The following is a 14,645-nucleotide window of genomic DNA, read 5'->3' as shown; positions in this document are numbered from 1 at the left end:
AGAAATTCATGTTAGCAGGCAATATTAACTAAATATGCAGGTTTAAAAATATATACTTGTGTATTGATTTTAAGAAAGGCATTGATGTTTATGGTTGGAGCAACGTGTACCTAAGCGATTATATGCAATGCAGGACAGGCTAGATAAACTAGTAATATCATCAACCATGTGTAGTTAACTAGTGATTATGATTGATTGTTTTTTATAAGATAAGTTTAATGCTAGCTAGCAACTGACCTTGGCTTCTTACTGCATTCGCGTAACAGGCAGGCTCCTCATGGAGTGCAATGTAAAGCAGGTGGTTAGAGCGTTGGACTAGTTAACCGTAAGGTTGCAAGATTGAATCACCGAGCTGACAAGGTAAAAATCTGTCTTTCTGCCCCTGAACAAGGCAGTTAACCCACCGTTCCTAGCCCGTCATTGAAAATAGCAATGTGTTCTTAACTGACTTGCCTAGTTAAATAAAGATCTAAAAAAATTGTTTTTTCAATCGGCCAAATCGGCATCCAAAAATACCGATTTCCGATTGTTATGAAAACTTGAAATCGGCCCTAATTAATCGGCCATTCCAATTAATCGGTCGACCTCTACTGGTGTTGTACTGCTTTGTAAAGGATACAAAATCAAAATATGATCTCATGACTCACAATGAGGAAAACTATTAACACACACACACACACACACACACAAAATCCCTGTTCCTCTCTTCCTCCCTTCCTCTGACTCTCCCTGGGTCATCATCCCTCACTCCTCTCTGATGTCACTGCTGTCCACCCTGCAGGAGACAGCCTTTGTTTGAAAGTAATGTTCAGATGAACAGATCGGCTGGCAAACAAAGTACGATGACATGATCATACGCCTCAATATTATATATAACCACAGAGATAGGCTGTCTCTTGCATCACATCCCATCAATAATGGCTAATGCTGTTGGCAAACCTATGGCTGTCTGACCGCATGCAGGCCATAGGTCTGGGTTGATTCATGGTGCTGTGTTTGTCTTGTCCACAGTTCACATAGCTACAGTACGTATGCCAATGGGGCCCAGTGGAGTCATCATAATACTGTCCTCAGAGATATTGTCATTATACTTTTAACTAAGTTCCAAATTCTAGCAGAGAATACATTCTATTGAGCTTCTCTGTTAGTCATTGAGTCTGTAAGACATTGAGGGAAGACGACAAAGATAGACAGGCTGTTATAATTGACTGGTCTAGATGTCGCCTCACATTCTGTCTACTTTAATCTACCTGGTCCACTGATGGCAGCTGATGAGAGCTGTTACCTGTTGGTGAGGGCATAAAACAACTGTAACATAGTATTAGGCCAACTGCATCAAATGGAGCCGAGCAAACAATCTCCTCATGTTGTTGTTTACTCCTCTCTAATTACTAATGCAGAGTTAGTATTTGTCTTTAGATTCCTAGACTTGAAGCCAGAACAGTTTCGTGAGCCATTTGAGATGCAGTAGAAATGGAAACACAGGGTAGCCTAAACAAAATTGCATGCAAATTTCATGATGTCGTGTAAGTGCCTTGAACCAAAATTACTGATGCATTGCTTTGGAAAATGATGGAAAATACAGAGATTCTGTCATAGGTTCTTCCCAGTTGCTGTTTACAGAGATTCTGTTTCCATGCCACTAAGTACTGTTTCCATGCTCTACATCTGTCCACATTGGACTTAATATGCCCTATCCTTGTGTCTAAATTCTAAAACCACTTTTGAATAGATACAAACTCCTATTCCTATGCATTGGTGTGATGTCCAGCGGATACTTGACTGTCTCCCTCGAAACTCACAGCGTCACATATTTTCTACATGTGGTAATCGAGTAACAAAACCCTTTTAATGTGTAAAGAGGGCAATCCTCTGTTGAGATCATGGGGCTGCCTGTTGTGAGCAGCGTTTTGCACAAAAGCTAAAGAGGCTCTTATTCTCTGGTGCACAATAATTTGCTGGATCCTATTGCAATAAACTGGATCCCATGCTATACTTTTTGATCTGGAAACAATTAGACATAACATATGCATTGACTTAGAAAATGCTGAACAGAAGATATGTGGGTCTGTATAGCAGTACTGTGGGTCTGTACATAGCAGTACTGTGCACTATGGAAATGAAATGTGTTTTAAATGTAGATTTGAGGAGAAATCCAGCAGTTGACAATTGAGTGGTTTTTAATCCTGCTGGAATGCTTTGGAAAGGGAAAAGGAGGGTTCAAGGACAAAATCCATGTGGAAGACTTGTTCAGTATATGCATTAGTATGACTTGCCCATAAGTTAGCCTAATAAAATGGCAAAGCTTATACACCTTTTCAAAATTAATTCAAATTAATTCAATTTCCTGGTATAATTTGAAGACAATAACCAAGAAATCCAATAGGGTATTATATTCTCCTTGACATAGAAGATGATCTATCATCCATAGACAGATAGGCTAAACCTTGAGGACTTTTTACTTCAGTAGGACAAATAGGATTGAGTAGTATCTTAATTCGCTCCACTCTTTTCCACCTAGCTGGCTTACTGGTGTCTCCTGCCTTTGTTTATGACTATTGAAAGTGTTTTTTAGGCAATGTCTGCCCAGCCGTCACTATGCCAGACTTGAAATGTAAGAGTTTAGTTTCACTGCTCAGTTTTTTCCCTTTTTTTTTATTTCATTTTCTCCCTTTTAAAAAGGGTTTTGAAAACCATGTGCTGAGCCAGCACATTGCTTACAGGGCAGACCTACGCAGTGGCAGGAAATGCAAGTCTAAACCAAGCTCCTCACCTCACATGCTCTCTGTTGACATTGCTCAACAGCTAAGTAGAATGTTTTCAACAATTCCTATTGAAAACACATGACGTTGGTCTTTTTGAGTGTGATTCACTCATTTAAACCAATATTTTCCAAAACCTTAATATAAAATAACTCAAGTAAAAGTCACCCAGTAAAATTCTACTTGAGTAAAAGTATTTGGTTTAAAATATACTTAAGTGTCAAAAGTAAATGTTATTGCTAAAATATACTTAAGTATCAGAAGTAAAAGTATAAATCATTTCAAATTCCTTATATTAAGCAAAACAGAAGGCACCATTTTCTTGTTTTTTTTATTCATGGTGTCACGGCCGTTTGAAGGATCGGACCAAAATGCAGCGTGTTTGTAGTTCCACATCTTTATTTATTCGTGAAACATAATGCAATACACTAAATACTTGAACTAACAAAAACAACAAACCGTGACGCAGAGAGAAAACACTACTCAAAATATAATCACCCACAAAAACAGGTGGGACAAACATCAACTTAAATATGACCTCCAATTAGAGACAACGATGACCAGCTGCCTCTAATTGGAGATCATACCAAACAAAACCAACATAGAAATACAACACTAGAAACTGAACATAGAAATACAAAACATAAACAAACAACCCCTGTCACGCCCTGACCTACTCTACCATAGAAAATAACCACTTACTATGGTCAGGACGTGACAGTACCCCCCCCCCAACAACAAAACACAAAGGGAGGGTAGGGTACCCAGAACCTTCTTATCCAGCTCCTTCCCCCATGGAGACGGTTCGGGGCGTAACCCCCACTCCACCCACTGATCCCTCTGCTTCTTTACTACCTGACCGTGGATCGTCATTGAAAGAACCGGACTGTAGATCATTGCTAGAGGTTCTGGGCTGTAGGCCACCGCGAGAGGCTCCGGACTGGGGGGCATCGCTGGAGGCTCCGGACTGGGGGGCGTCGCAGGAGGCTCCGAACTGGGGGGCATCGCTGGAGGCTCCGGACTGGGGGCGTCGCTGGAGGCTCCGGACTTGGAGGCGTCGCTGGAGGCTCCGGACTGAGGAGCGTCGCTGTCGCTGGAGGTTCCCGGGCTGAGATCCTTCTCAATAGGTTCCGGACTGTAGGCCGTCTCAGTAGGTTCCGGACTGAAAAACGTTGCCGGAAGCTCTGGACGGGGAACTGCCGCCGGAAGCTCTGGACGGGGAATTGCCTCCGGAAGCTCTGTACGGGGAACTGCCGCCGGAAGCTCTGGACGGGGAACTGCCGCCGGAAGCTCTGGACGGGGAACTGCCGCCGGGAGCTCTGGACGAGGAACTGCCGCCGGAAGCTCTGGACGGGGAATTGCCGCCGGAAGCTCTGGACGGGGAACTGCCGCCGGGAGCTCTGGACGGGGAACTGCCGCCGGGAGCTCTGGACGGGGAACTGCCGCCGGGAGCTCTGGACGGGGAACTGTCGCCGGAAGCTCTGGACTGGGAATGTGCACTGGAATCCTGATGCGTGGTACTGGCATGGGTGCTCGTCCAGCCACTTGCTCCTCAGCACGCCCGCTCCGTAGTTCTGCCAGTACCTCTCTTCGGAATCTTGCGTCGAGCTCCGCGCTTGCCTCCCTGCCTGTCTGCCCCACAGCTCTCTAAGCACGGGAAGTTAGATCAGGTCTCCCCCCTGACATCGCCAAACTCCCCGTGTGCCCCCCCAAAAATATTTTTGGGGGGCTGCCTCTCAGCCTTGCCTCTCGGTGCATATAGAGCCTCGTAGTATCGTCACTCCCTTTTTGCTGCTTCGATTTCCTCCCTCGGGCGACGATACTCCCCAGCCTGCCTCCAGGGTCCTTTACCATCCAAAATCTCCTCCCAAGTCCATTCCTCCAGATACTCCTTACCACGCTGCTTGGTGCTTTCTTGGTGGGTGATTCTGTCACTGCTGTTTGAAGGATCGGACCAAAATGCAGCGTGTTTGTAGTTCCACATCTTTATTTATTCGTGAAACGTAATGCAATACACTAAATACTTAAACTAACAAAAACAACAAACACCCCCTGTCACACCCTGACCTACTCTACCATAGAAAATAACCACTTACTATGGTCAGGACGTGACACATGGAGAGCCACAGTCCAACATTCAGACATAATTTACAAACGAAGCATGTGTGTTTAGTGAGTCCGTCAGATTAGAGGCAGTAGGGATGACCAGGGATGCTTGGTTGATAAGTGCGTGAATTGGACTATTTTCCTGTCCTACCAAACATTCAAAATAAAAGTACTTTTGGGTGTCAAGGAAAATGTATGGAGTAAAAATATCTTCTTAATGAATGTAGTGAAGTAAAAGTTGTAAAAAATATAAATATTGAGTAAAGTACAGATACCCCAAAAAAACGACTTAAGTAGTACTTTAAAGTATTTTTACTTTACAGCACTGGAAATTCCAGAAAGAGATGTGGTTGTCGGAGGAGGTCTTTAACACTCATTCAGGTCCTGTTTTGAGAGGGAGACTCAGATCCAGAGAACAAAGGCCTTTGTGTCTGATGAGACTGACTGATGTAGTCACAGAAGAGGATATGAACCAGACGAATTTATAGCTGACCGTCGCAAATTAACTTACTCTCTGACCAAACAAGAATTTGCTGCCCAATGAATTAATTAATTTGATGCAGAATACTTATTTTAAGTCGCTCTGGATAAGAGTGTCTGCTAAATGACTAAAATGTAATGTAAAATGTAAGTTTGACTGTGTAGCCCTTTATTCTGTTAGGTGTCGTGATGGAGGAGTCGTGTGATGATAACCCACCGTTACTCCCCTGGCTTTGATGTCATACCTCCCAGCAGACATCACACCTGGGACCCTACATTCTTTGTGGTTTCCTTGTTTACTCATTAATGTATTAGTAATAAACAGCCATCTTTTTCGTCTGAATTAGTCAGCTAGCTAGATTCATCACACTGTGGTGCCAGTATAGTGAATGGCATTTACCATGGAAGTCAATTCTCATGGTATTCTCTTCACAGAAAATGTGTGATCAACCATCATGGTAATGCCAGCGTTTTATATGTCAGAGTAAATAACCTTCCTATCAGATCTAACTTTTAGTTTTCTGCCAGCTTCAATCTGCTCCGTGTACAATAGGCTTAAGTACAAAACACTTTAAAACTACCCAATGGGCACACACTGGTTGAATCAACGTTGTTTCCACATCATTTCAGTGAAATTATGTTGAACCAACGTTGTTTCCACATCATTTCAATGAAATTACGTGGAATAGATGTTGATTTGATGTCTGTGCCCAGTGGGTAGTCCATCACAACTAAAGTTAACAGTACCTCAGTAGGCCTACCATTGCCAAGAAAAACTCTATGTCAAATGAAGTCAGTATTTACTATTGTGTTGCTAGAACCCATTAAACCCATTCTCAGGTCATTAATGTGAGAGTTATGTGTACATGATGTAACTGGCTGTCTGCAGCAGAGACAGGGCTACATATTCACCTTAGTCAGATGGCTTTCCTCATCTGAGACATCAGCTCTGATTACAGGCCATAGACAGGGTGTTGGAGCGATGGTAGAGAGACAGTTAGGGTGTGGCTCCCCGCTAGACACATGGGAACAATTACAGCGTGTGTGGGGTATTCTCTCTCTGTCTCTCTCTCTCTCTGTCTCTCTCTCTCTCTGTCTCTCTCTCTCTCTCTCTCTGTCTCTCTCTCTCTCTCTGTCTCTCTCTCTCTATCTCTCTCTCTCTGTCTTTATCTCTGACTGTCGGTATTCCAAGTCTTAAAGTAAAAGGAGGATCTGTGAAACGAGGCATCTGCCTCTTTAGCCAGACAGATGGTTGTCATGTGTAGTCAGTCAGAGGTCTTTTTCCTCTGCCTTCTCTTTGTTCGACAGAGGAAGGAGTGGTGTAGTTGGAAGTTTGATGTAGAGCTAGGATCAATCAGAACCTCCCCTAATTGATGTCTACAGGACTGGTAATCTTAGTTCCCTGCTGATCTTTTCCTTTTCTCCTTTTTCTACACTAGTCAGTTCTTCTGTTGCTTTTGTTGGGTCACATTTTTAGAAATAGCTCAGTACATTTTCATTCCACGTCATGGATATTATTGGGTCTATTGGGATATATAATGATTTAGTTAAAAAACTAATTAAGATGTACACTTCAGTTACAGATGTAGGATCTTAATTTGACCTACAGTGCATTCGGAAAGTATTCAGACCCCTTTTGTTACATTACAGCCTTATTCTAAAATGGATTACATGTAAAAAAAATATATATATAATAAAAAAAATAATATAATAATCCTCAGCAATCTGCACACAATACCCCATAATGATAAAGTGAAAAAAAAGTTTTTTGGGATATTTTTGCAAATTTATACAAATAAAATAAACAGAAATACCTTATTTCCATAAGTATTCAGACCCTTTGCTATGAGACTCGAAATTGAGCTCAGTTGCATCCTGTTTCCATTGATCATCCTTGAGATGTTTCTACAACTGTGGTAAATTCAATTGATTGTATATGGCTATATAAGCTCCCACAGTTGACATTTACATTTAAGTCATTTAGCAGACGCTCTTATCCAGAGCGACTTACAAATTGGTGGATTCACCTTATGATATCCAGTGGAACAACCACTTTACAATAGTGCATCTAAATCTTTTAAGGGGGGGGTTAGAAGGATTACTTTATCCTATCCTAGGTATTCCTTATAGAGGTGGGGTTTCAGGTGTCTCCGGAAGGTGGTGATTGACTCCGCTGTCCTGGCGTCGTGAGGGAGCTTGTTCCACCATTGGGGTGCCAGAGCAGCGAACAGTTTTGACTGGGCTGAGCAGGAACTGTGCTTCCTCAGAGGTAGGGAGGCGAGCAGGCCAGAGGTGGATGAACGCAGTGCCCTTGTTTGGGTGTAGGGACTGATCAGAGCCTGAAGGTATGGAGGTGCCGTTCCCCTCACAGCTCCGTAGGCAAGCACCATGGTCTTGTAGCGGATGCGAGCATGTGCATGCCAGAGTAAAAACCAAGACAGGATTGTGTCAAGGCACAGATCTGAGGAAGGGTACCAAAAAATGTCTGCACCAAGAGCACAGTGGCCTCCATCATTCTTAAATGGAAGAGGTTTGGAACAACCAAGACTCTTCCTAGAGTTGGCCGCCCAGCCAAACTGAGCAATTGGGGGAGAAGGGCCTTGGTCAGGGAGGTGACCAAGAACCCGATAGTCACTCTGACAGAGCTCCAGAGTTTCTCTGTGGAGATGGGAGAACCTTCCAGAAGGACAACCATCTCTGCAGCACTCCACCAATCAGGCCTTTATGGTAGAGTGGCCAGATGGAAGCCACTCCTCAGTAAAAGGCACATGACAGCCCGCTTGGAGGTTGCCAAAAGGCACCTAAAGGACTCTCAGACCATGAGAATCAAGATTATCTGGTCTGATGAAACAAAGATTTAACTCTTTGGCCTTAATGCTAAGCGTCACGTCGGGAGGAAACCTGGCACCATCCCTACGGTAAAGCATGGTGGTGGCAGAATCATGCTGTGGGGATGTTTTTCAGCGGCAGGGACTGGGAGACTAGTCAGGATCGAGGCAAAGATGAACGGAGCAAAGTACAGCGAGATCCTTGATGAAAGCCTGCTCCAGAGCGCTCAGGACCTCAGACTGGGGTGAAGGTTCACCTTCCAACACCTTCCAACAGGACAACGATACTAAGCACACAGCCAAGACAACACAGGAGTGGCGTTGGGACAAGTCTCTGAATGTCCTGAGTGGCCCAGCCAGAGCCCGGACTTGAACACAATCAAAGCATCTCTGGAGAGACCTGAAAATAGCTGTGCAGCAACACTCCCCATCCAACCTGACAGAGCTTGAGAGGATCTGCAGAGAAGAAGGGGAGAAACTCCCCAAATACAGGTGTGGCAAGCTTGTTGTGTCATACCCAAGAGGACTCTAGGCTGTAATCCCTGCCAAAGGTTCTTCAATAGAGTACAGGGTCTGAACACTTATGTAAATGTGATATTTCAGTTTTTGATTTTCAATAAATTAGCAAACATTTCTAAATACCTGTTTTTGCTTTGTCATTATGGGGTTTTGTTTGTAGATTGATGAGGGGGAAAAAACGATTTAATACATTTTAGAATAAGGCTGTAAGCTAACAAGATTTGGAAAAAGTAAATGGGTCTGAATACTTTCCAAAGGCACTGTATATTGTTACAGTAAAATAATATTTTGTCCATTATGTTGCTTGATCGGTGGTTAGGCTATTAGCTGGCAAAAAGTAGGCTACATGAAAAGTGCAATACTGTTAATAGAACCGTGTGTACGTTTGGGTTTTCAGTGAATTTACAGTATGTTAATCACAAAGCTCATCTGCACATTCGGTGCAGAAAAATTCTCAGGAACAAACGATGTATTAAGCTCCTACATCTGTTTAATGATTGTCAGTTGGAACATATATAGAATTCTGCATAATAATTGACTGGGTTCGTGAAGGCGTTTGCATCTCTCAAGAGCTTTCATAGATTTTTCACGTAATAAACATGTTTAAATCTGCTTTAATAGCCACTGGGCATTTGGAACATTAGGTGGAGCTTTAGTTTCTGGAGAGATGAAGGGTTGCATATTGTAGGAAAGCATAGAGGAGAATTATGGATATCGAATGAGGAGGGGTAGGAAGTAACAATGTTGACAGTAAAGTAGTCGTATATGACTACTAAGCAGGTAGAGTTTAATGTGATGTTAACGTGAACAGTCAGTGATGTCATTAGTATAGTCAACAGACATGGTGCTATTAATTAACCATGATTGCAATCATGAGAGGGAGTGTGACATGGAGATGGGGATATAACAGTACTGATAAATCATGCCAATAATGAACATGGTATAGAAGTTGCTTTTTACTCTGTGACTGAAACATTCTTCACCTCCTTGATATCCATCCTGTCTTTGCCAAACTGGATCCAAAGTATTGGAGCACTCTGCCGTAACATTACTCTCACCTCACACGTCTTCAGTGCTCTCTCTTCTCTGCTTTCTTTGGCTTCAGCCACCTACAGACTGTTATGGTTTCTTTAACTTCCACCGACAGCCATTTGCATTGTGACTATAGCTTTACGTTGAGTTAATTTACACAGCTGCATGCAGACTGTGCATTGAGGTCAAGAGCTCTTTGCTGGTGACTGGTCCAAAGCCATACTGCTGAGTGTCATAGCAACATCATAGCACTGTAATAACAGTGAGTTATATTATAGCACTCTCTGTTGCAAGGAATGACACGTGATACTGAGAAAGCTTTACAGCTAACTGTACTGTCTTTTAACTGGTAGTAAGGCCAGTAGTAAGACATGTGTTAGAGAATCAGAGGAAATGCTCCTTCTCTGTGCAAGTCAGATACAAGCCCTTCTAAACAAGCCCGAATCCACCCATCTATTTATCCAATCTCGACTCTGCATGGACAGGGCTCTACGCTGACCCTTTTTTACAAGAAGCATATGTGCACCTAAGTTGAAAAATGTAGGCGCACACAAATAAATTTGGGAGCGCAATTGAAAAATATTTGAGATATTAAAGCTAGAATCCTTAATTTTTCTAGGTGCTCCAAAATAAAAATGTCAGGTCGCACAGCAATATGCAAGTAAAATGGTCGCTCTGTGGAGGCCTGATGGAGAAGACAGGCCCATCATATGCCAGTGTTTCCATATGATGGGCCAGTAGTAATTTTCCACGAGTGCAGGAACCAAGATGCTCTAAACAGACTGTTTCGACATCACCAGCCCCACTGGCCAATCAGATCCCTGCTTGCTGCCCACATCATCAACCTAGTTGAATCATTTTAACTCTAGTCTGTTTTGTTTGTGGAAGACGGAAAACAAAAACATGAATCTACTATTTGTGAGGTCTGTCTCTAATCTATTCTCCAACACAAAGTGAATAATCCCCCCCACCTGACCAGATATGTTTGTTTTAGTTAGTAATAGTATGGAGTATGTATGCCGTTATTTCTTGTCATAAAAACGCAGTTGGTTCTGACACTGACATTCCACTCTAAGTTTAATCTAATAGCAAATGAAGAACATTCCTCTTTTCTCTGGCAGCACTTTTGTTCTCTTTGACCCCACTCAGCTTCTGGAGTACAGCCTAGCCGTCACGGCAGACAGATGCCATTATTCTATCAGATTGATGTTAATGTACTTGTTTCGTTTTTTTATCCAGGCTAGTCAATTAAGAACGAATTATTATTTACAATGAGGGCCTCAGTCACTGGTCTCACTATAGGGTGGCTGTCTTTAAAATCATACCCTGTCTTTCCCAGTACCTCTTCATTGACATTTCTCTGTATGCAGAGAAAGAGCGGTGTCCCTTAGATACCTTTTCTCTTTGTGCTCCATGATATTTGACTCGTAGTTCTGGGTACTAGGCTATAGGCTATTGTGGCGGCAGGTAGCCTAGTGGATAGAGCGTTGGGCCGGTAACCGAAAAGGTTGCTGGATCGAATCCCCGAGCTGACAAGGTAAAAATCTGTTGTTCTGCCCCTGTTCTCCGGTAGGCCGTCATTGTAAATAAGAATTTGTTCTTAAGTGACTTGCCTAGTAAAATAAAAATATCAGTAGATATGTAGAACAGTTTTCAGCTACTTTCCTCATTTTAATTGATAGACATTAGAAGTCATCATGCAGGAAGTTCAATAAAGATTTTTTCTGAAGCAACATTGTGCAGAACCCCTCAAAACGGCAAACTGCCGCTTATGGTAAACGTGAACCACCTGGGTTCTGTTGTGGTGGACCAGAGAGCAGAGGGTAGTTGATGGGTTGGCTTAGTCAGCAGGCTGGCCAAGAGTGACTAGACTGAACACTCCTCAGTGCGGTGTTGCTGTGCTGAAAGAGAGGGAAGGAGAAAGGGCTTCAAGTTCATTGGCTGACACACCCAGGGGTCTTTTCACTTGCCTAGAAGCTGGGGCCTGGAACTTAAAACACAGACCTTCAGACAGGGGGAGGGGGAGGTTATTGGCTAGCGTGTAGGAAAATAACCTATAGCACCGTGGTGGGATCACTGGGAGACAGAGAGAAAGCTGCACACTGGGCTTTAAAAGGAGAAAGGAGAATATATATTTTTTTCACTATGTCAGTAGGCCTTTGCTAACAGGCCACGAAGCATATGTAGCCTAGCTACCTCAACCAAGAAGAATTACCATCTGTTGTGTGGATTTCTTATCATTGGCAGAACCAGTCCTTTTAGGAATTGCTGAATTGTAAAAATGTACAAGCCTCCCCCTGCCCCATGCAGTGATGTTGTTGTGTGATAGCAGGTGTTGTTTAACTCCTTGTGTTTTTGCCACTGTGCTTTCAGATGGAGCTTCTGGATAAGTTCCCTGTGGAAGGAGGGCAGAAAGACCCCAAGCGGAGAATCATCCCTTTTCTACCAGGTAAGAGTGTAGCCCTTTCCTGCAGTCAATGACCAAAAGAGCCACATTTGACCTCATGGGTGGAATGTTCTTAAATGTTTTTATAATTTCATAATTCATGAAAAAAAGAATGTTTTAATTATGCGGTGTTTCTATGTCAAACGGTTTTGTTATAGTTCAGTCTTATGTGATGTATATAAAGTGTAATATTGGGATGCAAACTCAACATTCTATACATTACAACTCTATATCTGACATGGTACAGGTGTCTTCTTTTTAAGCCCATGACCATGAGTCTGAGGTGTATACTTTTAAAGTAGATTTGTTTAAGACTACCACGAATCAGTCTGTGTGACCCTGATTTAGCTCACTACAGGAAAAGGTTAAACAACACACTGCTACTGACTGACAGTCTCAGCTCATGTGGTGCCGTCAACAAAGCAGCAGAGTTAACAGAGTACGAAGAAAGTAAGAGCTGCTACGTTGCACCCTGTGAAATCCACACCTCTCATGAGCTCACTATTTCCCTTACCGAGCACGGTTTTGTTTTTCCATTTATAAACTGAATGGCAATTTTGTAAATTGCTACTCGTTTTAGTTCCTCCCTCCAATACTGTCCATCAAACACTAAGCATGAGGGGCCCAGATTGAATTAGGATTGGACACACGTATTAGCAACTCTTGAAACAAGACCGTTTAGTGTCTCATGAGAGTAATCCATGTGAGGCTTATGGGGAAGAACTCTAGAACTCTAGAACTGTAGAACTGAGAGGGACGGAGAGGGAGACGGAGAGGGAGACGGAGAGGGAAACGGAGAGCGAGACAGAGAGAAAGAGAGAAAGAGAGGCAACGAGAGGAGGAGACCAACCAGGGAGACTAGACCACATTACTCCCACATTCTTCTTCTCCGCTGATTCATATATTGTTGTAAATGCTTCAGACATGTAGGCTCATTGCTCATACATCTGTGAGGAAAGATTAATTCTGAGCACTCAAATCCCAAATAAAATAAAATTGTATTTATCACTTGCTTCATAAACAACAGGTGTAGACTAACAGTGAAATGCTTACTTTCTGGCCCTTCCAACAAAGCAAAGAGAAGAAAAAGCAGAAATAAAAATAATAACACATCTATTGTTTGGCTTTATCCATAGGGTACCAGTACCGAGTCGATGTGCAGGGGTATGAGGTAATTGAAGTAGATATGTATATATAGGTAGGGATAACTAGGCAACAGGATAGATAATAAACGGTAACAGCAGCGTATGTGATGATTCAAAAGGGTCAATGCAGATAGTCCGGTTAGCTATTGGTTAACTATTTAACTAGCTATTTAGCAGTCTTATGGCTTGGGGGTAGAAGTTCAGAACCACGTTCAGGTTCTTTCTGTGTTCTAAACTCCCACTAGTTCCATTCCCACAGAGTAGATGTCAACATCCAGGCCTGCTGTCTTGAGTTATGTTTGTCTCCCCTTCTTGAATGAAATGAAATTGAAGTGAGCAGCTCAACATTTTTTCAGGTGGTTCCCATTTGAACTCCTACGTCTTCCCCTCCCTCCCCCCTCCTCCCTCCCCCCTCCCCCCTCCTCCACCCCCTCGTCTTTCAGAACAGGACCAGAAAGACATTCTGTTAGCTGTCTTGTAGTCACAGACTGACTTCTTCAGCTCTTTACAAACTGTGGCATGGCCTGATTTGCACAGCAGATTTCTGTCTGCACTCACAACCACATGGTCAGGGCAAGCAGTCTCAGACCAACGGGCCAATCTGGTCGACTCAGACCAAACCAACAAGACACGGAAGTGGTTTTCCTGTCAGGGCTTGGTTTGTACTTTAAGGCCTCTCGTTTTGTTTTCACTTATTTGGCCTCTTAGGATCAGCAAAGTGGTTCTGTTTGCATCTGCAAAATGTCCGCTCAGTGTTTTCCTGCCTCACCGTGGTTATGATTCTGGATATGAGTCGCCAGTCGACTTCTTCAACGTTGTGAATGAGAACAGTTGATCAACTGTTGACAGAGGACTTCATGATGAATGTTTTTATATCCAGGCTGTCTGGTTGGCTGACAACCTCAGTGACTTTCACAGCAGGAGCTTCTGTATGTCAGCCTCCACACACAGCTTCATTTATTCATATCAGGAGCAAACTTGCTCTTTTGACTTCAAACATGCCAGCTACACAAATAGTTCCATGGAACTGAATAATTCAATGGAACTAAATAAATTGGATCCTTCTATTGTCCCTGTTAAGCAGACCATATTTATGTCCACTTGTGTAGCAATATCATATTGTACAACCGTTAGGATTGTACAGAGAAATACAAACATTGTATTTTTTTTAAATTTGACATAGTTCTACATATCTACTGATATTTTTATTTAACTAGGCAAGTCAGTTAAGAACAAATTCTTATTTTCAATGACAGCCTAGGAACAGTGGGTTAATTGCCTTGTTCAGGGGCAGAACGACAGATTTTTACCTTGTCACCTCGGGGAT

At 42.8% G+C, this 14,645-nt stretch overlaps 1 protein-coding gene across 3 annotated transcripts in view; it reads left to right on the top strand.

Annotated features, from left to right (window-relative positions):
* The window catches only part of sh3pxd2b (SH3 and PX domains 2B), a 60,134-nt gene that overhangs the window by 7,698 nt on the left and 37,791 nt on the right, over positions 1-14,645 (top strand). For all 3 annotated transcript variants that reach the window (XM_014198032.2, XM_014198031.2, XM_014198030.2), the window contains exon 3: positions 12,101-12,176. In XM_014198032.2, the coding sequence (XP_014053507.2) occupies positions 12,101-12,176 (76 nt within the window). The remainder of the gene's footprint in view (positions 1-12,100; positions 12,177-14,645) is intronic.

Source organism: Salmo salar, chromosome ssa04 (genome assembly GCF_905237065.1).
Source record: "Salmo salar chromosome ssa04, Ssal_v3.1, whole genome shotgun sequence".
Lineage (NCBI taxonomy): Eukaryota > Metazoa > Chordata > Actinopteri > Salmoniformes > Salmonidae > Salmo > Salmo salar.
Note: the sequence above shows the minus strand (reverse complement) of the source record. Positions and strands in the feature narration are given on the sequence as shown.